Source organism: Rhipicephalus microplus, chromosome 8, assembly GCF_043290135.1.
Source record: "Rhipicephalus microplus isolate Deutch F79 chromosome 8, USDA_Rmic, whole genome shotgun sequence".
Classification (NCBI taxonomy): Eukaryota; Metazoa; Arthropoda; class Arachnida; order Ixodida; family Ixodidae; genus Rhipicephalus; species Rhipicephalus microplus.
Window position 1 is genome coordinate 30,479,680 of NC_134707.1, and position 25,110 is coordinate 30,504,789.

The 25,110-nt window shown below is 44.8% G+C and overlaps 1 protein-coding gene across 1 annotated transcript; it reads right to left on the reverse strand.

The window, feature by feature from the left end:
- Positions 1–63: 63 nt before the first annotated feature.
- LOC119164332 (atlastin-1) lies at positions 64–24,196 on the reverse strand. The gene is given in 8 exon segments (XM_075871428.1): positions 64–1,668; positions 17,682–17,816; positions 17,881–17,952; positions 19,070–19,288; positions 19,361–19,533; positions 19,536–19,572; positions 19,625–19,952; positions 24,070–24,196. Coding segments are annotated over 7 exon segments (1,290 nt in total). The 5' UTR covers positions 19,931–19,952; positions 24,070–24,196; the 3' UTR covers positions 64–1,320.
- Positions 24,197–25,110: the final 914 nt, after the last annotated feature.

Consider the following 25,110-nt stretch of genomic DNA (forward strand, 5'->3'; position numbering starts at 1 on the left):
GTATAGAATGGTCCAGTGTGTTGTTGTGCAATGGGAACCTTTTTGAAAGACAGAAACATGGCATTATACACCTAATACAAACATTATTGCTGTGTTTATTCACCACAAACAACGTTAATAGTTGGAAAACAACACTTTTACACTGCGTAGCTAACACTTTACCGCTGCAATGAACGTTGCAAAAAGTCGGATGACACTTGAGTTTCGCTTTCAAGAGTAGAACGCTGTAACATAATTTGACCACGTTCGCACCTTTTTTCTAGCTACGCACCTTGTGAACCACGTTGCAAAGAGACACAAAGTTTGGAAGCATGTCGGATCTTATATTTACGCATACGGTGCGTCGGAGCATGGAAAGCACACGTGGGGTCGTTTCGCAATCTCAAGGGATTTATGTCAAGCCGTTGAAGAAGTTCCGATATGTGGGAACCACAAACGTCATAGGGTTAAGATGTTGACTGTAGAGGAATAGTGCCCATGCTGTAAAGCCTGCAACAAGACAGATTCACAAGGCACGCAAGCAAGTCGGCGCAATCAGCCACAGGGTCACGCCATCGAATGTTGATACTGTAATACGTTAACTGTGCCATCTAGTAAATGAACCTGCAAACACTCCTTTTAGCGCACAGTAAAATGAGTAAATAGGCTTGGAATGCTTCTTTAAAATGTTTAACATAAACACTAAACAAGTTCCGTTTCATTAGAAATGCGGCTAGTAAAATTTAAACACCAATTTGTTTTTGCCAGTAGACATTAAATACTTATATTTAGGCTCAATTACGGGAGAGCTAGCCATTTTTTTTTCTTTTGTGAAGGGTGCAGTTTTGTAAATCAACATGAAGCTTCAGTCTAATAATGACAATCACCACATTGCCTAATAATTTGGCTTTGTTTTTACATGTTAATCATGGTATGCTATGGTTCCTCTATGCTGATACTGTAGCTAAAATAAACGGCTGCTGACCCGCAGGTCGCGAGATCCTATGTCGGCTGTGGCGGCTGCATTTTCGATGAAGGCGAAAATGCTGTAGCCCCGCGTGCTCAGATTTGGATGCACGTCAAGGAACAACAGCTGGTAGATAGTTCCGGAGTCCTTCACTATGGCGCCTCTCATAATCATATGGCGGTCTTGGGCTGTTAAACCCCACATATCAATCAATCATGGTATGCTATAAGTACTTTCAAACGGGACTGCAGATCGCCATGCTATTTCCGGATAACAAGCGAAAGGCAACACAAATACTTCTGGAGATATGTTATACAACCATGACTTCATTTCACATGCGCTCTTCCTGTTGTGTGGCTGGTGTCTGGCGCCCTTCACGGCCTAAACATTTCTCCTATTGCGTCGGACCAAGACTGAAGAGCGGGAGGATAAAATATTGCTATCAGAGGTGTCAGTAGACTCATCGTGACGCCTCCGAAGAAACGAGCGGCAGGGTCTCCCCGCTGGTTCGAGTTCATTTGATTTACCACACTGTGGAGTGCCGCCCTTTCTCTATCAAGTTCCGCTACTCTCGCTGCCAACTCTGCCCTCTCTCGGTCTCTTTCCTTCTCCCTTTCTTCTTCCTCTTTTCTTTCCATCTCTCTCTTCTCTTCTTCTTCCCTCTCTTTTCTGATTAGCTCTTCTTCTTCCTTCGAAAGGTAATGAAAGACCTCTTCCAGCTCCTGCAAACCAAAACACGACTCATATACATGGCTTTACAGCGAATACAGTTAAAAGACATTTTCGAACTTGTTCGTAATCGTATATATAAAAGACACTAGTCATCTCTACTTTCTGTACAATTGTTATCACTCACCTGTAGCCTACAAGGAGTGGCGTAACAATTAAGCCAAGAATAACATACGTAAAGCCAGCAAGGTTGATTGGTTACTGCAGTCGCGCCCGATCTGAAATCATCGAGCGAGCGTCGACCAAGAACTCTTTCCAAGAGAGGGTGGTATCGTGCAAGTTTCACACAGTCTTTTCGCTGTTCCTTATGCTGCACTCACTCCCGTCTTAGAAAGCTGATTAAACGAAGCAGCTCCATGCATTATCTGTAACAAATCTTTCCCAGCAATTTTGTAATTACGTACGGAAATAAGAGCCCATGAATGTGCTTGATCTTGACCAATGAATATATATATATATATATATATATATATATATATATATATATATATATATATATATATATATATATATATATATATATATATATATATATACATACTACTTGATTCCTGGCCGATCGGCCAGAGCGACTGTGAGCCAGAAATTCGAGATCTTCATTGGCTACTGCACTTTGATGGTTCGGAAAGTGGTGTAAAAACATGAGAGAAAGAAGCAAAAGCAAGAAGGAAGCGATCAATAAGTGTGCTGGAACGCACATACAGCAACTTTGTTTTTATATATGGAAGGAGGAAGCAACAAAAAGGGAGAAGGCAGGGAGGTTAACCAGAAAAACATCCGGTTGGCTACCCTACACTGGGGGTAAAGGAAGGGAACAAGAAAGACGAGAAAGAGGGAAGAAAGGGAAAAAGGGGGTGGGAAAGAGACTGACAGTAATTTCACTGCAGCGTGTAGAACTCTACCGCATGTCAGAGGCGTTCACACAAGCCTGTCTTTCTCAGGAAACGCAGCAGGGCTTTCACTGCCTTGTGGGCTGTCGAGGCATGTGTACGTCGCTGTAATAGCACCTGCACAGAAAGAGGCCGATCATCCAGTCGTCGCATTGCGTTGGCAAGTACTTGTCTCTCTGAGGAAAATCGAGGACAATGACACAGCAGGTGTTCGATATTTTCGTCGGTGCCGCAAACATCGCACGCCGCACTGTCAGTAATTCTGATTAACGTGGTATAAGCTTTCGTGAAAGCAACTCCCAGCCAAAGGCGATAGAGAAGCGAAGCTTCACGTCGATGTAGGCCGGGCGGAGGCCGGAGTTGTAGTGAAGGGTCGAGCTCGTGCAGTCGTGTACGTCGTATGCTTGGTGTGTTCCACTCAGTCAGTGTGAGACTGCGGGCCAGTTGACGAATCTGCCTCGCCGCATCCGCTCTTGAAAGCGGTATCAGAACGCTGTTCGCTTCTTTATGTGACGTGCGAGCAGCGTGATCTGCAGAAACATTGCCGCCTATACCACTATGCCCAGGTAACCACTGAAAGACGATGTCATGGCCTTTTTGCATTAACAGGTGGTGAAGTTTCACGGTTTGGTAGGTCAACTGGTCGTGGCATCCGCGTCGGAGAACTGATGTCAGGCACTGTAACCCTGGTTTTGAGTCAGAAAACACAGCCCATTTACCTGGTCTTTCTTCTGAATTGATGTGTTCCAGTGCATTGCGCAGAGCCTCGAGTTCTGCCGTCGTGGAACTTGTCACATGTGAAGTCTTAAAACACCGAGTTATCCCTTGTGATGGTATAACCACTGCTCCACCTGAACTAGACGGCGTAGTAGAGCCATCCGTGTAAATGTGCACGTGGTTACTGTAGTTTTCTTCCAGTAGGAATAGACTGAGTTGTTTCAGGGCATGTGTTGGTAAGTCCGATTTTCTCCTCATTCCTGGAATCAATAAGTGAACTCGCGGCCGGCTCAAGCTCCAAGGAGGAAGCAGTGGCTTTGATGCAGGTGCGTATGTCTCAGCAAACAGTGAACGATGCTTGGAGACAATAGTGCCGTATGTCGTGCGGGGCCTTTCAGCAGCTAGGCTCGCCAGGTGGTGAGAAGGGGTCCTGGCATAATGCCTGAGGTGCATGCGCATTGTCTCGGTAATAATATGCGTATTTATTGAGTGATCTTGAGCGATGGCAATGGTTTCAGCCGTTGAAGCACTGCGGGGTATTCCAAGGCATATCTTAAGTGCTTGGGCTTGAATGCTCTGAATTGCACGCAGGTTGGTCTTGCCGGTGTTAGACATTGCAGGTAAGCTGTACCGTAAGAATCCGATAAACAGCACTCTGTACAGTTGTAGCATGGATGGTATGGGCACTCCCCAATTTTTTCCTGCAAGGAATTTGAGCATGTGGCATGTTGCGATCAGCCGCTTCTTCACATAGTTCACGTGTGGAGTCCACGACAGGTTTCTATCTATTATGACTCCCAAGAACCTGTGGCTTCTGCTGAACGATATGTATTCCTCATTAATCGATATACCGTAAGCAGACATTGGTTTCCGCGTGAACGCTACCACTGCACATTTTCCGCAGGACACCTCGAGGCCTTGTTTACGAAGATAGCATGACGTCGTTGTAGCAGCCTTCTGAAGGCGGGCGCGAAGCTGAGGCCTTGTCACACCTGATGTCCAAATGCAGATGTCATCAGCATAGACAGAAAGTTCTACAGTGCTAGGTAGCTGCTCGACTAGACCAATGAGAGTTAGGTTGAAAAGGGTAGGGCTTAGCACTCCTCCCTGAGGAACTCCTCGGCTGCTGTAATAATCAGGTGTTGGGCCATTCGCTGTCATCACGTAAAATGATCTCAGCTGTAAGTAGCTGTACACCCACATATATATCTTGCCACCAAGACCTACTGTTTCCAAAGCACCAAGGATGGCTTCATGGGTGACATTGTCGTAAGCCCCCTTAACGTCTAGGAACAGGGCGGCGCACAGTCTCTTACAGGCTTTCTGGTGTTGAACATATGTCACCAGATCAACAACGTTGTCAATTGACGAATGGCCGCGCCTGAATCCGGTCATGGATACTGGATAGATTTCGTAGTGCTCTAAATACCACTCCATTCGTGTTAGAATCATTCGTTCCATCGTTTTTCCCACACAACTGTCAAGTGCGATAGGACGGTATGAGGCAATATCTAAAGGAGATTTACCAGCCTTTAGAAGTGGAATGAGGCGACTTGACTTCCATGCCTGGGGAACAGTACCAGTCTGCCAGGAGTCGTTGTATAGGCGTAAGAGTGCCTTCCGAGCTTCGTCTCCAAGATTACAAAGGGCACGATAGGTAATGCCGTCAGGACCGGGTGCTGAAGAACGTCTGCACAGAGCCAGTGCCGCCTCTAGCTCATCCATAGAAAACTGGCATTCCATATGGGGATCACGTGAGGGCGGTGGGTTGTCAAAAGTTACTGTTCTTGATCCTGTGCAATTGGAATCACCGGCGATTCTTCTACAGAAAGATTCTGCGACGTCAATCTCTCTGCATCGAAGGTGAAGTGCCAGAGATGTAAACGGGTGTCGCTGACCCAAGGTTGTGTTAAGACCCCGGACAGTTCGCCATATCAGTGATAGGGGCTTTCGTGGATCCAACGACTCGCAAAAGGATGTCCAACGTCGCCTAGCCAGTTTATCCATGTGCCGCTGCATTTTCTTTTGAATGCGTCTAGCCAGCCTCAAATCATCCATGCACTTTGTCCGTCGGTACCTTCGTTCTGCACGACGGCGTATTGCGCGAAGTTTCTCAAGCTCGATGTCGAAATCAGTGCGCTTGTGACTAGTCAAATGTGTATGCGTGGTATTCTGCAGGACATCCTTTATCGAGTCCTCTAGGTTATATGATGAGCCGTCGGTACAGCAGTCTTCCATTAACATTTTGAATTTCGGCCAATCGGTGTACTTGAGGCCTCTTGAGGACTTGGAGCTGGTGAAACCTATACACAGGTAAGTTGGTATATGGTCGCTGCCCCGCGTTTCCAGATCCGAAAACCAGTGCACTTTCCTGATAAGTGAGCGAGAAACCAATGTAAGGTCCAGGCAGCTGCTATAGGCTGATCCGCGTAAATATGTAGGGCTTCCATCGTTACAAACGCATAGTTCGTACTCCGAGGCTAAGGACACCAATTTCCTACCTCTAGAGTTGTCCCTGGAGCTTCCCCATAGGAAATGGTGGGCATTGAAGTCGCCAGTGATCACCCATGGCCTTGGAGTCGATGTCAGAATACCGCGTAAGAGCTCGCAGTCAAGGCGGCTTGATGGAGATAAGTAAGCTCCGATAATCGTGAAAGCAACCTTATCCTTCTTCACAGTAAGGCACACATACTGATTCCCTTCATCAGGCGAGACTCTGTGGTGAACGTAAGTGAGGTCATGGCGCATGAATACAATAACTTTGCTGCAGTCTCTGTGTGTGGAGGACATAAAGCACTCATATCCTGACAGCTTGATTGAAGCACACAGGTTGGGTTCACAAATCACAATAATGGGGAAGCGGTTCACAAATACAAATTGTCTAAAGTCAGACATGCGCGACTTCAGTCCTCTGGCGTTCCACTGAAAGACTGATGCATTCTTGACTTCCGCTCGAAACGACGGTGCCTCGCTGGCCATGGTTTTATCTTAGAGCTGCAAGCACCGGACTCAGGGTGTCCAGCACATGCAGTGCGGTCTGCGCAGCAGAAGTCTTCATATTACTCAGTAGGACACGCATGGTACTCATCAGTGATTGCAGCAAGCTTATCACTTGATCTTCATTCATCGCATCACTGGTTTGAGGGGTCGTCGAGGGCGGCGGGACTTGATGCAGCTCCGAAGTATGTTGACGTCGTGGAAGAGAGGGCCACTGTTCGGAAGGCGCGACTGCTGTCCCTTTCTTCTGTTTGGCAGTATCCGTCTTCAGTGAGCTCGGTGTTTGTGGGTCAGCCTCTTTGATAGAGGATGACATCTCTCTATCGGTAGAGGCGTTTTTCCGTGATGGTCTTCGCCCACGACGCCGTCGTCGGCGTAGTGTAGCGGCCGCTTCCCTGTGCGTTGAATTGTCCCGCACCATACGCCTGAGTACCGCGTGCTCGTTTCGCACCCGCGGGCAATCTTTGGATGAGGCCTCATGAGCGCCGTGGCAGTTTGGACATCGTAGTATGGTGGCACTGCAGGCGTCTTTTGAGTGAGACTCAGCGCACCGCGGACACACAACTTTGTTCTCACAGACACCTTTTACGTGTCCCATCTTGAAGCACTTGTAGCATTGCAGTGGCTTCGGTATGTGAGGACGCACTGAGTGGCGAACATGGCCAACTTTAACATACGAGGGAAGGCTGTCTCCCTCGAACACAAGCCTCAAGCAGCGTGAGTTGCCGAGTCTGGTAATGTGCGTAATGCGGGTGCCTTCAGTCGCTGGCTTTATTAGTATTGGCAGGTCATTAGCTGAGATGGAAAGATCCACATCATAAATGACGCCAACAGTGCCATTACAACCTGTAGCGACCATTGGCCGAACTTTCACGTTGCCGATTTCTGTTAAGTGCCGAAGGCTTTGCAGTGCGCTACGGTGCATAACGTCTACAGCAAGGACATTCTTTCGTGCATTGATCTTCACGTCTTTGATCTCATTCGGCGCGGTTTCCTCGAGAAGCACAGAAACAACTTGCCTGTTGAGGAGTCGCAAGTTAGATGCAGGGTCTTCAGGCATAAACAACATGGTGTGCGGCCACCGCTGTGGTGCAGTCTTAACGGTGGAAACACTTGCCGACGATGCCGTCCGCAGCAGTCTTCGTTTTGTAGATCGATTCATGACGACCGTGAAGTCATCATCCGATGACTCAAAGCCGTCCGAATACAAATCGGTTGCCTCACTGTCGGTGTCGCTCGACGCGTTGCTACGCTTCCTGGACGACGAAGTCCGGCGCGACGGTTGCACGCCTGGAACATTCTCAGGTGTGTCCTGAAGCATCACCGCAAAGGAGGGAGCGGCAGCTCCCAGGATTTCCAGGAAAACAAATTGAAAACACTGAGACACGGGCACAAGCGTTCTGTGAGAGAATCACTTCGTCGTCGTCCGCCCTACAACCGAGTCATGCCCGTTTTTATATATAGACTGAATAATGAGTCCGACATTCTCACCACTAGAGTACTAAAAGGGACTAATTTGCGCAGAACAATGGCTGTTGGGCACACCTTCTAAACGGAAGGTTTTTACTCTGCAAACATTTCAATTGGCAAAGTTTATAACATAAACAAGTCCTTGTGGTTATTGCGTCGGTAAATTGTGCGCTTAATATTGGAGCACTGCTGCTGCTGCTGTTAGCGTATCCTTTTCAAAAGTCACGTGAAAATAGAGCAATGGCCGGCTGAAAATGCCGCATAAAAGCTAGTCGGCAACATAGTGTTTCCTATAAATACACCAAAGATAACTCTGGTGCTAACATTATAGGAAGCTGCAAAGCATGGCGCTTCAGCTAGCATAAAAATCATGCGTAGTACGAAAATGTTTCTAATCTTCTGTGTTTTGTTTTTCGGCTGCGTATTGCTTCGCGTGAACTGGAGCCCCATTGTCACGAGCCGACAATCAGCAAATGTTCAGCATATGCGCTTCACCACCGTAACCGTTTTTAGCCCACCAATGAAAATCGGGGCCCGAAGATCACAACGTTTCGCTCTTTTACTCGAAAGAAAGACGACAAGCCACTATAAACGAAGCTACAAGTGCATTTGAAGCCGCAAGCGCGAACGCTAGGCGCATTATTATACTACCCACCAGTATACACCAAAATGGCTGAATGATCACGGTGCCTGTTCCTTTTAGCAAATTGTAGGTAACTTTATCACCGGTTGTGCTATCGCCTGCCTGTTAAAGTGGCTGTAGTGACACCTGCTACGTCGGACGCCTGTCCGACGTAGCATTTTCTTGCCGTTTCAGCTCAGCATTTACTAGCAAGTATTGAGCTTTCTTCTGATGCGCGCGAATGATCTACCATTGCGCCTAAAAGAGACTCGAAATATTGACTAAGACAGCACTTGTCTATATAGACAGATAAACCAGTGTAGTGAAGATGGGCATATTTTTTAAAGTTTAAAACCGGTTTTTTAACTTACGACCACTCTTGCCTTGCTGAAACATTACACAATTTTACCATAATATAGTCATGAACTTTCGATATAACACTTGACGCCATTAGTCGCTGCGATTCTGATTAAATATTGTGCGTTCTGAGCACTTCCTGTGGATTATTTTGTAACGCACGCAATGGTGTGGAACGAGACCAGAGTATGCATGCCCTTAGACTTCATCGACTCGATGAGTAAAATATCGAGCCATGATGTTGGCGATCTTGATGCCGGGAAAGTCTTGATTAGCTGGCGCCCAGACGATAGTTGTTTGGTTGGAACACGCCCAGAATTATCGGACAAAAGCTGATCCACTTGAACCAAGATTCCGGTAAGCGTGAGCAGACTGTTATATAAGAGCATCATCAAGCGCTGTATCATAATTTCAACCAGATTTCAAGCAGTACTGGTATTTTTGTATTCGATGCTTGCAAATAATGAATCCAAATCAGGTGAATTCAATTCTTTTTTATTTACGCGTTTTGCAACTAAATACACGAGAAAAATAATGTGGGCCCATTATATCCATGCACCCCCCCCCATTTTTTTTACCATAGCATACAGTGCGAAAATGAGCATTTCAATAACGTGCCACAATCCCCCCTGCCCCCCCCCCAAAAAAAAATTATGGAACATCTAGCTGAAGTAAACCCTGATGGATTTTCAATTTTATTCTATTTCATTTCGTACTTTCATTTCGCAGGTCATGGAGAACGGTTGTATACAGAGTTGACTGTAAAGCAAGTTATTATCATCGTGTGGTCGTGTGCAGGTCAAAATGCGCAGGCCTGTTTCTGTAAGTGAACGATAGGATCCAAATATGCTTTAAAAAGCGTACCATGATTCAGAAGAAGATACTGTGCAACAGTGAAATATCGAAAAGCAAACGAGTTTAAGTATGATAATATTGGGTGAAATCTCAGCATTTTAATAACAAAGACGAAGGGAGATTTTAGTGCATACACTAAACATTTGTGGTGTCCAGGTAAAGTTTCAGTCCAATAATACTGCTAAATACTCCATGTTCTCTAAAGTTGTTCTATGTTTTCACCAACGAGCTGAATTTTCAAGCCTGTTGTGTCACATATGGCATAAGGGGAGCGGAGTACTACGTACTTTGTCTTGTCTCTGTTCAGTGTTAATTTTTCGCACGCAAACCAAGATGATATACTAAATAGCTCGTCATTTAGAGTATTCTGCAAATCACTAAGGAATTTCTATGATATTATTAGCGTGGTATCATCTGCATAAGCCACAGCTTTTGATGACTATAGAGCTGCTGGGAGGCCATTACCATATAATCAGAACAGTATGGGCCCCAATACTGATCCTTGCAGAACTGTCACATCAATATTAGAATATTTGGAAGCAAATCAACTATTTTAAATATATTTTTCGATCATTACTTCAGCTTGAAGAAAGGTTCATTTTAGCTTCGCTAAAGCCATACCTTTGAATATTCCTTTTTTTAGAAGTATGAAATGACAGACCGTGTCAAACGCTGTTTTTATTCTAAAAACAACCCTACGGCAAAATCGTTCTTGTGTACAGCTGTGCGTGTATTCTGGGTCAGTTTTAACACTGCTGATGATGTGGATGCATTACTTCTGAATGCATGTTGAGATTGTGTTAAAAGCTTGTTTTCGATTGGGTACTGCTTCAGCTGAACCAAGATTACCCTCTGAAATACAGTATTTAAGGCGCTAAGCAGAGAGATAGGCTGGTAGCTTCCAGGTTAATTGATATCACCCCTTTTGTATTTAGGAGAGACTCTTGCGACTTTTAAAATGTCAGTCTATATGCCGAAGAAGGAGCAGTGCGCACGGCATTGGGTGGAGACGCATGTGCTGGAGGAACAGTTGGGAGCGAAATACGGCGTAGTGTTTGCTAGAGTAAACGTTTGACTTAAACACAACGTTATGGAAGGCAGGTTGGCTTTCTTGCAAGTTTCATCGCAGATAAACGAGCTGAAAAAGTTTTTCTAGTTGATGTATGGTCGAGAGTTGCGGGCAGTGGAGAGAGCGAAGTGAGAGAGAAGTGTGTTGCAAGTAAACGGAGGAACCAGTGGCTGGGGGGGAGGGAAAATGACGTTAGCGTACACCTGCGTGGGAAGCGTGCGAGGGAAGCGTGACGTCAACACGAAGCTACAGTGCGACCTACTTGACACCGCTCTAGCATCTGCGAAGAAGGGAGCTCGTTGCGGTGTGTTCGTACGGATGTACGTACGTACGTCAGTCAAAGGGCTGCTTCGCATTTAAACTATTCTGCCTACGCCCTTGTATCGAAGTCTGGTTGATACGTTGGTTCACAATTACCTGCAAATGAAAATACTTTGGCAGTCCCCTTTACCTGTAATGAAGACCTAGGTTCCATCATCATCAATATCATCATAATCATCCTGACTACGTCCACTGCTGGACAAAAGCCTTTCCCATGTTCCGCCACAAAACTAGGTCCTGTGCTCGCTGCGGCCACTTGATACCCACAAACTTCTTAATGTCATCTGCCCACTTAACTTTCTGTCTCCCCTTAACCCGCTTCCCTTCTCTGAGAATCAAGTCCCTAATACCCTAATAACCAGCGGTTATCCTGCCTACGTGCTACATGCCCGGCCTATGTCTATTTCCTCTTCTTGATTTCAACTATGATATCCTTAACGCCGGTTTCTTCCCTGAGCCACTCTGCTTTCTTCTTGTCTCTTAAGGTTACGCCAATCATTTTCATTTTCATCGCTCGCTGCGTTGTCCTCAATTTAAGCTGAACCCTCTTCGTAAGTCAGCGAAACCAGCCTTTGCGTTGACGTAATGAATTATAATATGACGAATATCTTTACGGAGTGTTCAGTGGAAGTTGGAGGTACTGTAATTAGACAGGGCACAGGTAAGCTGTTCCTGGAGATGAAGAACCTGATTAATAAGCGTCAAAGCATGAAAGCCTCAAATACAAAAGACAAAATAGGATTGGCAGAGCTTACGAAGCTGAATAATAAGCGTAAGGTATCCGATGTAACAAGGTATAACGTGGAGAAAATTGAACACGGTTTGAAGAACGGAGGAAACGTCAAAGCAGTGAAGAGGAAACTTGGGATTGGCAGAAACCAAATGTTTGCACTAAGGGATAAGGAAGGCAAAGTAAGCACCTGTATGAATAGGATAGTTAAATATCGGAGGAGTTTTACAGAGAGCTCTACAGTAGCCAGCAAAACCATGAGCCTAATATAAGAACTAGCAGTATCTCAGATGGCATCCCACCAGTAATGATAGAAGAAGTAAGAAAAGCCTTCGAGAGAATCCAAAGAGGCAAAGCTGCTGGTGAGGACCAGATAACGTCAGATCTGTTTAAAGACGGAGGACAGGTAGTGTTAGTAAAATTACCCATCCTGTTTACGAAGTGTTTCCTGACAGGAAGAGCACCAGAATCTTGTAAAAATGCTAACATCATCTTAATAGATAAGAAAAGAGATGACAAGGACTTGAATAACTACAGGGCGATCAGCTTGCTCTTCGTCGTATACAAGCTATTTAGAAATGCAATCAGTACCAGAACTAAAACATTAGAATTATATCAACCAAAGGAACAAGCAAGATTTTGAACAGGCTACTCAACAATCGACCACATTCATAATATCAATCGTGTAGTAGAAAAATGCTTAGACTACAACCAACCACTATACATAGCCTTCATAAATTACGAGAAGGCGTTTGATTCAATAAAGTATCAGCAGTCATGCAGACACTGCGCAATCAGAGCGTCGACGAAGCATAGAAAAACATTCTGGAAAAAATCTACAGGGGATCAACTGCTACCATAGTGCTTCATAAAGAAAGCAACAGAATACCAATCAAGAAGGGTGTAAGGCAGGGGGACACAATCTCCCCAATGCTATTTACCGCGTGCTTACAGGAAGTTTTCAGAAGCCTAGAATGGGAACAGTTAGGGATAAGAGTTAATTGAGAATACCTTAGTAACCTGCGCTTCGCCGATGACATTGCATTGCTGAGTAACTCAGGGGACGAATTGCAACTCACGATTACGGAGTTAGACAAGGAGAGCAGAAAGGTGGGTCTTAAAATTAATCTTCAGAAAACGAAAGTAATGTACAACAACCTCGGAAAGGAGCGGCGCTTCGAGATAGGTAATAGTGCACTTGAAGTTGTAAAAGACTATGTCTACTTAGGGCAGGTAATAACCGCAGAGCCGAACCACAAAATTGAAGTAACTGGAATCATAATAATAATAGGGTGGAGCGCGTTTGGCAAGCACTCTCAGATCATGACTGGTAGATTGCCACTGTCCCTCAAAAGGAAGGTATACAACAGCTGAATCCTACCGGTACTTAGCTATGGAGCATAAATATGAACGTTCTATCAATCGTACGTAATTGCTGTAGTATCATCGGCGGCCATTCCTAACCAACAGGTACTGATAGTTCTTGTTTTGAATAAAAAATGTGCTTTGGTGCAGTGTGGCTAGATTAAAATACATTCGACCAATAAAACATGGTTGCTTCAACTTTAACGCTCACAGATACATACAAAACAGAATGTCACGTATTTAACGGTCTCTCAGATCAAGCCATCTGAATCAATTTGTACCCATACACACAAAGATTGACACCTTTAAATATTCTCTCTTCCAGAAAAGGATCGAAGAGTGGAAGTGTGAAACCCTGAGTGCGTACCTGTCGTTTTGTTCAGTGCACTTGTCCGGCTCAGGGAGCTTCGACGGCGACGGAGGAGTGCTTGTCTAAGGAGCTGTGATCTTAAAAATATGGTGGTGAATAAATGCAACCTGCTCCACTTCGCACACACCGATGAAACCGCGAAGCTGGAGGCTAACGAGATACCATTATTTGCAAGTCCCAGGTTTTGAAATATGACTTCGAGATGTTTCTAGACATTGTATCTTTGATTGTTACTAAACACTCTTTGTTAAGCATTGAGGTCGTAGTATAGCCACCACTTATGTAATCACAAAGTCGCACGTGACAGTAAAAATATGATAAAGTGCGCGCAATCGGTTGGGTCAACTGCTTCAATCTTCATTTTGGATGGTAATTGTGTGCATTCAGACTTACGCGATTTCTGTGCAACATAAGTGTTCAAGATAATTATAGTGTTTGGGTATAGGCAGCGCTAATTTATGGGCAGATAGCGTTTGTTTGTCTAACTGTCGGCTTCATTTTCAGCGGATCAGTGGTGAGTGGTAGGATTTACCCAGTGTCTCCGGTGCATAGCCGTTCGTGAAGACCGCACCCGTTACCACGGATTCAAGTCATGAAAAGCGCAACCAAGAATGGCTTCGCTAATTATATACCGGTTGGTGGCAATAAATGAATTCTCCTAGGCAGTGCACGTATTGCATGAATTTGATAGCCCATGGTAAGTTACAGTGAGGAATGGATACATAGAAAACGCAAGTGAGGCCATCAGAGCGTTAGTTTGGGGTCCCATAGTTGAGGATTCACAGGAATAAAATCGAATACCTCATCCAGGACACTAACTGGCGATGACTGGGTAAATGCTTAGGCCGCCAGTAGCCATATCGGGAACATGTCCATCGGTGGACATGTTCCTTATAGCAATATTTATGATTAAAAACACAACAATTACAGTACGTGCATTCAGAACAAAAGATTACTCTCTCCATGGGTGTTCACAGACAACGAAATCCTTCTTGCCGAGAAGTTCACTCTGCCCTGCTGGACATTTTGACTTCAAAATTGTGTCAAACACAGCCTGCATGTACTTTGTCCTGACAAATGCGCTGATTCGGATAGTCTAATGCGATTCGCCGATCTTTCTAAAAGGCTCAGTGCAGAATGAATGCATCAAACAGCAGTCTGATCATATTGAAATTACAAAATAATCTGTTAAGCACTCCACAGTTTGGCCTGCTTTGTGCTGTTCATTAAGAACTTTGTCAGCTTTCTCATATGAAACTTAATATCATGGTGTAGACGCTCACCAAGTCAAAAGAAATCTAAGGATCGCATTGTATGCTTGCATCAAGGAGCCTTACCGCAGCGTGCCTCTATGAATCAATAGAGTTCGTCATCTCTTCAGGTATCTGTCTTACGGCTGAATTGTGAAATACACCCTGCAAATAATGCTCCAATAGCCAATCCAATCCATTTGAAAACAGCGGTAAATACATTTCCGTCACGATTGTGCTCTCTCGCTTCCAACTGTGCTACCCTCCTCCTCATAGCCGCCCTCCCTTCTGCTATTTCCGCTTCTCTCGCTGCCACTCTTAGTCGTTCCGAAACTCGTTCTCTCTCCCTTTCTGCTTCCCTCTTCCTTTCCTCGCATCTTTCCTTCTCTCTTTTTGCTTCCTCTTCCTGTTCCTTTTTCATCAGTTCTTCCTCTTCCTTTAAAAGCTGTTCGAAGTACTGTTCGAGCTCCTGCAAGCGTGAAACGCAGATGCCTGAGACACTCTCCTGCGGTAGACGCGGGAAGCATCAGGAAATGTTTCTACAAATGCTGCTCTCTTTGTGAACAAATGTTCCAGTTAATAATCCCATAAGAATATTAGGGGCTTTAGCTCCTAATACCAAAATATTATTATGAGGAAAGCCGTAGTGGAGGACTCCATGAATTCCGAACATCTGCTGTTTTAAGGTGCAGGGGCATTCCACAGTACACGGACCTCAACGAGTGTCTCTAAGGAGAATTGCAACCGCCGCGGTGGGGTTTGAACCCACGACCTTTGAGCCAGCAGCCGAGTGCCATAGCCACTAACCCTTGTGGCAGAACCAGTCAGTAACCTATTAAACTACAGAATATCTATGAAGCTGTGCCCACTGAAGACTACGAGAGAGTAATTGACCCAAAACGATTACCGAATGGAATTCGCTGCCGACGGGATCATTCAAACTGGGAAAATTCATCGTTACAAGAACAGTTATTCTATATCACAAAGTGTTTTAAAAATCTTCCCTGCATTAGTTTAGATGTATATAGTGGCTGGAATAGTAGATATGTTTTTGTGTTTGGATTTTTGCAGTTCATTGCACTTATGCACCAATCTTGAAAACAGCAGTATTACTTGTATCACAGTTTGGTGATTTGTAATGCTTGCAACCAATGAAAGCGATCTCTTGTGCACTAGATATGATTGTGTCTCCTTTTTTATAAGCCGTGGTGCCTAATGTCATTCATCAGACCACTAAATAAAAATAATTCTGATAGTAAATACTGCAATTTTTTTTTCACTTACACAAAAATATAAAGTGCAGAGATGGGCTACGATTATTTTTAGAGATTGCTGTAGCGTGTCTTTATGTATTTATTGTAATCTGTGCACTACACTTGTATGCGCTGACTTGCAAATGCAGCACCTGAATGCGTCAGTGCCTTCCAGATTCTTTTCCAATCTTCTGTAAAGCTTTAGCACATCACGTAAACAGTATGAAGCTTATTCTGCAACACGTTGTCATAATTTATAAAGCTGAATGCGGTGACGCTACAAGTATAAAATGCCCATACACTGCACTGCTGATGACATAGCCCAAACTTTTACACTCTGTCTAGCACCATAAGGAAGGACTGTTTATTGCTTGTACTTCAATTTTTTATTTCATGGCCACAAGTTCACCCGAAAAAAAAATATTTATTCCGTAGCACGCCAACTGCTGCCTGCATCAACATCACGCACGGGCTACTAGAATATTGAAGTACGATTTTCAAACTCAATAAGTATATTATAATTTCCTGTACACAGTACATGACAGGACCACCAACAGCTTTGAGAATTTTCATTCGTTTCAGCAGAATAGCAGCGACAAGGTCGCATTTTGTAAGTGTCGCAATTTGTTGAACTTATGGATATGTAACTTTTCTATTTGTTCAGAATTACGCGCCGGACATACAACAGAAAATATAATAACCCCCAAGTCAAGCAGAAAAATGACTACGCATCAGTCCCGAAAAAGCGTCAAAAATACTTTCACATAGGTTGCGTTTCCGCATAGAGTAAGCAATACCATGACAACATCAGTAGTCCTTACATTCAACGCAAACCTTATAAAATGACGAAGGAACTAAAGCCAGGTGCCAGTTTCGCATTGGAGTTATTGTTTCAGTGAAACATGACTGGGCCGCGTCAGCTTAACAGGTGGCTGTGAGGTGTTATAAGGCGCTAGTAGAATTAGTAAGCGAAAATGTAATCCGGCAACTTGGACGTGTTGACATCGGTAGATTGGTTAATGTAACAGCAGACACCAAAACAAGCACACTGATAGGCGATAAAAGTATGCGCCCAACAAGTGCTGCAAGTTGCAATAAATTGTTCTCTAGATAGTAAAAAGAGTGCTTGTAAGTTTGTCGCTACTTCTTCAATCAGTCTGCTTGTTTTGTTGTGTGCTGTTATATTAAAAAATTCAAAGGTAACCCCCAAAACAATTTTGAGCGTGGCGAAAAAGTACTGCAATACAAAGGTGTCCTTTGCCTTGCGGTAAGCTTGCAATGGCCCGACTAGAAAGTGTCTATATAATGGTGCAATAAACCGTGAAAGTCTGTCAAGAGGGCACCATTCACTCAACTTTTCCGGGTATTTTATACAATTGCAGTGCAAGCTACTCCTCACTGATGTTGGGGTGTTATCGAGACACAATGACGAAACTATATAAGAAAAATAATCAAAGCGTTATTAATTTAGAAATGTGGAGACAGGTGTGTTTAGACACCTCCTGCATTAATCAATCGCTGCAAGGTTGCTTATAAGCGATGTTAACAGGTTTTCTTCAATAATGGTTTAACACTTTAAAATTAAGATATCTGAAAATGACCGAAGATGTAAATTTTTATTCTGTTACTTGATGTTCTCTTCACTTACTGCTTCTCGCACTTTTCTGCTTCATTACTCTTACTCGTGTCTTGAAACTAACCACTTTCAGGATAATATATGAAGAATACAAAAGACCTTGCCTTTGTGAGCGCGTCCATAGATGTGGTGGATGTCGACTCGCTGCCCATCCTTGGGTAGTCTTTGAAAATTTTTAACGCCTCTTCCAGCAGGGTGCTGTGAAACTGGCGCAGTTCTTCCAGGTTTCTTCGTGGTCTCTAAATATACGGGAATGTGCTTAGTTTCGAATAGTCACATATTTCCTATACTATCACAACTCACGCTTCTCATTCCAGCCACATAATGTTTTCTTGCTTTGTCCATAGCATTCAGATTACATGCATTCGCAGTAGCCTGGAAAGGGTTTTCGTACGGCATTCAATTTGTAAATACATGTTTTGGGACCTTACCAGCATCAAGGATGTTGGTTTCGGCAAATCACTTCCACTGAATACACCCGCGTAAGCCTGGAAGAGCCGATATCATTAGCAATGTAGATGCTGCACAAACAGCTAGCTTATGCGTGTACCTTGAAGAGTGTCATCAGTTCTTGGCACGACAGTGTTCGACCATTAATCTCCTTCACCAACAGGTTGTCTGGAGCTAGGATGGAAGGAACAAGCTCTTGAAGCTTCTCCCGAAACTCTTCGCTAATGTCTACAAGACGACCATCGAAGGATTTCTCGCGTGCCACTTGCAAAAACAGGTCAAATTTCATTCGTTAGACCTAAGGTATACCGCAGAATTTTGTACTGCAAACATGGTAGCTTAGATGCAAATTGAGAGAGTTGATTCTCGAAACTTCGCACGCTGCGGCAATTACAAGTGTCAGTAGTATTTTTTCATCTTTGAAATAATTATTCAAGCAAATACAGCTATTCTGATAATTGGTGTAGCAAGGAGAGGCATTCAGGTGGTTCTGAACAACCGATATAGATTTCGCATGCGTAAATTCCCACGCGCAAAGTAAATACATGGACCACCATATGTAAAGAGTGATTACACCCTTCGCACTACTCTGACATTGATGCACATCAAAACAGTATCTTTGGTTTATTTACCATGCATAAATATTTTTGATCCACGTGAAACTACGGCACGCACTACCACTGGCGGGATAAACGTCCATATAGTAACAATCTTTCGGTGCCACTGCTAATTACGATGCCTCTAAAAAAAGTCGCGATATTCTCGAATTTTGGCAACTATATTTTTTAGGCCTATTGCTAAGAAGGCTCATGTCGGAGTTCTGGGATTTGTGCACCGCAAAGCGATAAGCAATAGATTTTCTTGTACCACGATGAGGTCGGTGTTCATTGAAATAGAAAATGAAAGGGAGACTTTCTGACGAATGGAACACTAAGTATTACCGAAGAACCATACAAAGCAGGACCTACTTTAAAAAAAAGGCATTTCCCTCTTATTGTTACTTAAACCCAGCTGGGGCTCGAGATGCTCATAATACTCGTACCTTATCTCCTGGATGCGGCATCAGGAAGCAGTCGATGTCCGAAAAGCTAGACTTGATGCTCTGGCGCAATGTCTTCAGCTCTGTATCTTGTCCATCATTTATCTCCAGACGACTAGCGATGAGTGCTCTGCCACCACGAGAGCCGAACTCCCACTCATACGGCCAGTTCCAGTCTCGAACCAGAAAGAGAAGCTTTTGAAAGGGGTGTCTCTCATTTTCCTGCGATGGTACAGCTAAGTCAGTTGAAAGTCTTTTGTAGCATAGGTAGAGTTAGCACATTCTTGTAAATACCTTGTGCGCAAGCATGCCGTACTCGGCAAAAAACTGAAGATGTTGCAGGTCATCTTCTTTGATGTTGCTCATTACGTTGTAAATCTGCACAGAGCTGGCCATCATAGAAAGCGAAAACATCATGGTGCTCTCTTTCATTGTTGACTCGCAATCGAAGATTCCTTGTGTGTTATCAGTAAAACCGCAACCGCCTCCCCCTTCGAGTTAGTCATCTGGAAATAGAGGTTCAATTACTAAACTCACAAAACTGCCTACAAGACTCACCAAAAAAGCTTCATTCCATATCAAGATGCCCGTTGTTTCGCGAATGCTGCCCGGCCGCCACTGGAAGCCAATCAGCGGGGTTTCTTCATCATCCATCCAGTTGGATCGACAATTGTTCTGGAGGTACCGCAAGAAGAAGCTTAATAGAAAAGATTTCCTTTGTCGGTATTCTCCAGCGATTGATATCACGACGACCGGACGATCTTTCACCCGGTCAGCCAAGAGGATGCGCTTGAGCTCAGGCTCGTTGAGCTCAATGCTGTGGTCATCCTTGACTCGTATTATTTGCACTGGTTCACCACCCATTGTGAAAGTCACGGTGCGCGACCTGCGCAAAATGGAGGACTGCATGGTCACTTTTCCAGCTATCCCAAAAGGTGATATGGCATCACTGTGCTAGTTGTTACCTCTTGGTGCACTTCATGCACTGCCAAGTAAGACAGGACGAGAAAATAAAGCGAGAAAGAATGCCCAGTGGTGCGCAAATGGTGATTTATCAGCACCTCCATAACGATTGACTAGCCCCTATTGCCGACCTATTATATTTTGGTGTAAGACGGACCAGAAAACAAAAACAAAAATAATATAGGGTGATGAGTGATGAATGAGCCGAAAAATTATTCCTACTTAATGTGCTGTCGAGCATTGCTGGCAGTGGCAAGAGTAAAGCGAAAGAGAGGCGTGTTGCGAGCGGGCAGATGAGCCGGCAGCTGCGGGCGCTATGGTGAGGGTGCTGCGGGTGAGAGAGAGTGGCGTCCGCACGCACCTACGCAAAACGCTTGCGATGGAAGCGTGACGTCACAGTGCAACTTAGCTGACCTACTTGACACCGCTCCAACACCTGCGGCGAAGGGAACGCATTGCGGTGCGTTCGTACGGCGTTACACGCGTGAGTAAAGGAACTACTTCACATTTAATAATTACGAGAACATCATGCTGGCACTTCGGATTTTCAACTTGCGAGGCAGCATACTGCAGGAGATTATTAAAAGCTGGGTATAATAAAATAATGGGTGAACGAAAACTCACAATAAATAGTTTCATACGAACCAGGCCTAGCTCGTGGTGCACGTATGGGAGTTAACCATGTGCCACCTAAGGTCTCGCCAGCCTACGTAAACGAAGAGGGTGCCCGGTGTTGCAGCCGACTGAATTCATTGCGCGGGACACTCTGTAATTCTCTTCGAGCAAAACGCATTCTCCTTGGTCATTTTCTCCGAACACATACGAGCCCTCTGTCGGTACAGGAGCACGTAACACACACTAGCACCATTGCCGAGTGGGTAGTTGCTGAAAGTCCCTTCTCACTGCGAAGGCCCTTCGAGGAAGGCCGTGTGGTCAAGATTTCCAGACATTTGTGACAGTAAAGCTGTGTCGTTTCTTGTTTTTTTGTTCATTCATTATCTGGCAGCGCGTCAAAAGTATCAAGACCACGTAAGATCATTAAAAAAAAACATATATTTTTTAAGACTAGCAAGTGTACTGTTTGAGCGAGAAAATTCCGCAGCTTGCTTGCAAGGTGCCGATAGCAACTATATTTGCAACGGGAGCAGCACGCACGCAGTAACGGTAACGAATACCTCTCGGTAGTACGAAGAAACTTCACCAAAGAAAGAAAGAAACTTTCAATCTATATTGACTTAAAAACCAGCCCACCGAATACAATATGCATTGATAGAGTCGCATGCCAAAAATAGCTCAGCGCGGCGGATAGTGAAAGACGCACTTTCCCTCCCATCATGCAGCTGAAAAAAAGAGCCGAGCAAAACACAAGTCCCTTTCTTTGTCAATGAATACAGATTTCACGTTCCATGCAGGCAGAGATAATGGCGCATTGTATCACTTTTTTGTTTGAAGTAGCGTCGCAGCAGCAATAGATAGCCATTGAGATACACTTCCGCATTTCTAATGCACTGTATGCCTACAGTGAGAAAAGCCAGCGCGAAATCGATAGTGTGAAGCATACCCCCTTGTCGGCCCGTTTCAGCTCTGCCAAGCGTTTTATCAAAAGATATATAGTTCCGGTTACTACTTTCTGCGCTGGTAATTAGGGAGCAATGAATGCAGCGGAGAGCCCAGCTTTCCCTCCTAATCATGTTCTGCTGGCGCGTTCTCTTCTCGGCCGCCGTTCCGTCGCGCTTTCCAAACATCGCGTGATACAACTAGCCCACAAATGCACTTTGAAACACGCTTCGCAGCAATATTGTTCATACGCCGCCAATCAGGCCGATAAAGAACAAAACAGTGATAATAGGTCTTCTCACCTACTATTGAACGGCACTGTCCAGGTGATGTATGCCGACCACGAAGTCCAAAAGCGTTGCAGCAGTTACGGCGGGCGGCAGCCCTAGCGACAGCGTATGCAGATCACCACGCTCACGACCTTCGCTCGACAAACTGAGTCTGAGCGGCTCTCGCAACGACGCGACGGCGATGCAGCGAGGGCTGCTGGGAGAGGAGTGTTAGGCGTTAGCAAGAAAGGGCGCCGAGTGGAACGGCGACTCTGCTGCAAATTCGTAGAAAAGACGGCCTCAGCAGCTGGAGGCGCGAGAAAAAACTCTCCATGTTAATTCTCCGCTCCGCCGAGGTGGTCTAGTTGCTAAGGTACTCAGCTGCGGACCTGCAAGTCGCGGATGGAATCTTGGCTACGGCGGCTGCATATAACCATGGAGGCAAAAAGGATCTAGGCCAGTGTGCTCGAATTTGGGTGCACGTTAAAGAACCCCAGGTGGTCGAAATTTCCGGAGCCATCCACTACGGCGTCCCTCATAATCATATGGTGGTTTTGGTATGTTAAACCCCACCTGTCAATCAATCATTTTAACTCTCCCGCTCCCGAGTGCAATGGAATCGCGTGATGACCACCAGGTGCAGTTAGCGGCATTGCACGTGCACAGACATTGAGATCAATGAATGAATGCCTCGACCACTTCTGCAGCCACACCGGTGGCCGCCATTCTAGATTCGCATAGTACATGGCTTACAAGCCTGTAGAAACTTCGCGAAGCTAGCGTGTTATACGCTCGAAGGAACCACGTCAAAACATTCGAGGTGCGTAAGCTTCGAGTTATCCAGGTGCGCGTGAGACGGCTGGAGAGCGGGGAGGAGTGTGGAGCCTTGCTAAAGTGCCTTCCCCACCACAGAGCGAAGTGGTTTTTATTTCTTAATGTTGAAAGCAGCGCAAAACGACCGTACAAATGTAGACACTTACAACGCCAGCTTTCTAAATGTCTTCTTCTTGTCCTGCCATTCGCCACGCTGTAAACATTACGGAAGCCCAGCGATCGCCCTTGATACAATGGTTTACAATTCTTCTTTCATCGGTGAACCACGCTCACTCCGACCTGAAGAGCATGTGGCAGGGCGACCAAGACAAAGTGCCAAGTTAGTTTCGTAAACATAAATTCGCCGTCCCCGCCAGACATAGTCACGTGAATGGCTCTCTCTGGTTTCGACACGCATGGACGATAAATGATTGAGCCAGCTTTGATATTGGTATATGGCGTTTAACGTCACAAAACCACCACATGATTATGAGAGGCGCCTTAATGGAGGGCTCCGGAAATTTTGACCCTCTTGGGTTTGCAGACCACAAGCTTTGCGGTAGCGGTGCGAAGTTGGAAGCAAGTGCCAAGTTGTGAAGCTTTGTTTGCTTGTTTTTAATTTTTCTATCTTACTCTTTTCTTTCTGGCCTTCGTATTTTTTACTGCTGTTCTTTTCCATTTTTTTTCGTTTTAGCGATTTCACTCTTTTTTACTCTCTCTCTCTTTTTCTTTTTTGTTGTTTTTTATCTATGTCTCTGTTTTCGACTTACTTCCTTTTTCTTTCTGCACTATGCCACTCATTTTATGCTAGTTTTATTGAAGAGAATGTACCAAAGTGTACATTTCTTCTAAATGAAAAAAAAAAAACTCATCCGTTATCAACCTAATATTATTAAGATTCCGGGAAAACCAAAGTTGCATAATAGAACGAATTTTTGTTTTCTAATCACCCTCTATCGGATGTTAAGGCACGATGAAACACTGTTTTATTAGCTGCAAAAGTGCCATGTTGTTTTGGGTTATAATTCGGCCAAAAATATAATTCAGCTGACAAAACTGTTCTCTCGCATTCGGGGAGAAGAATAGAGCCCACAAAGCGAAGTGTCTAGATTGACGATTGCTAAAGGAGAGGGGAACAGTGTCGCCATTGAGGGCGTTGTCTAAGTAAATGGTGAATTTGCTGCTTGGAGCGTCAGGTTCGGCTTCGCCAGCCAAATTAGACACATTTCGCCACTCCGCGGTGATAACCAATGGCCGTCTTTCCAAAATTTATATGTGGCTATAGAATAATGGTAGGAAGGACATGAATTTCCTACTTGACTCGACCGGATACTTTCACTAGTTCGAAACTTAATTGCTTTAATGTCTGTAATTACTGACACAAATAATGTTTGCACACACCTGAATATGCAGTCTGCCAAAGTGAAGGGAATGCCACAGGTAGAACGCAGATGCCTCCTTTCTGTAATTTTAAATGATATTCGACACAGTTCTTGAAACTCTGTATAACAGCGCGAACACAACGCAAATACGAAGTCGCCGCGGAGTGCAACGGATGCGAGAGTTGCGTAATCCAAACGAGGAAGTTGGAGCGCACGATTGCAACGACAGACGCAACGCGTCTGCAAACGCACCGTTTCCTTCACCGGCGAGAGGGGCTGGCTCTCTCGCTCGTCTCGCGAAGACACGGGTTAAGTGCGGATAGACTCAGTACTGTTTCTTGTCCATGTGCACGCTACATCAGCTTTAGAACCAAATTTCAGATATTTATGCAATCCCTTAGATCAATAATATTATCTGGGGTTTTACGTCCGAACAACAGGATGTGGTTCTGAGGGACGCCGTCGGGGAGAGTTCCGGAAACTTCGACCATCTGGTGTTGTGTAACCTGCACTGACATCTCAACACGCACGACGTCACACGCTTCCACCGCAGATTTCCAAATAACAACGGAACCACTGTGGAGGACGACGTCGAATCATCAAACACGATTAGACCACTACACGAATGGCTTTCAATAGCAAGGCAACAACTTTCAAAGGAGCTCTAGAATTGAAATACAATTTCTTTAAAGGAAAGGGAGTCAAAGCTAACTAATTCAAACTTGATTCACTAATTCAGATAGTGCCTGTAAGGCTTGGAGATCTGGGCAGCCAAACAGCACAGCTTTCTATAGTCCCACGGTGTTGGGTGTGGGACAATGTTGCGGAGTGGACGCTCCGGAAGCGGAGTGAATCTGGAATCATTTCACATTTTCAGGACCTCAGAAGAAAATTGAAATGAAGGTGTGCACTCTGGAACACTGGTGCGGGAGGTCGGAGAGTTAGAATAGGAGTGGCATGCGCACACCATTCGTTAGGTGTCAGATAACTTCTTTTCACAGAGCAAACATGCACCAGAACAGTGATGCAGATGAGGATGAGCAGTCAGCGCTCCTACACC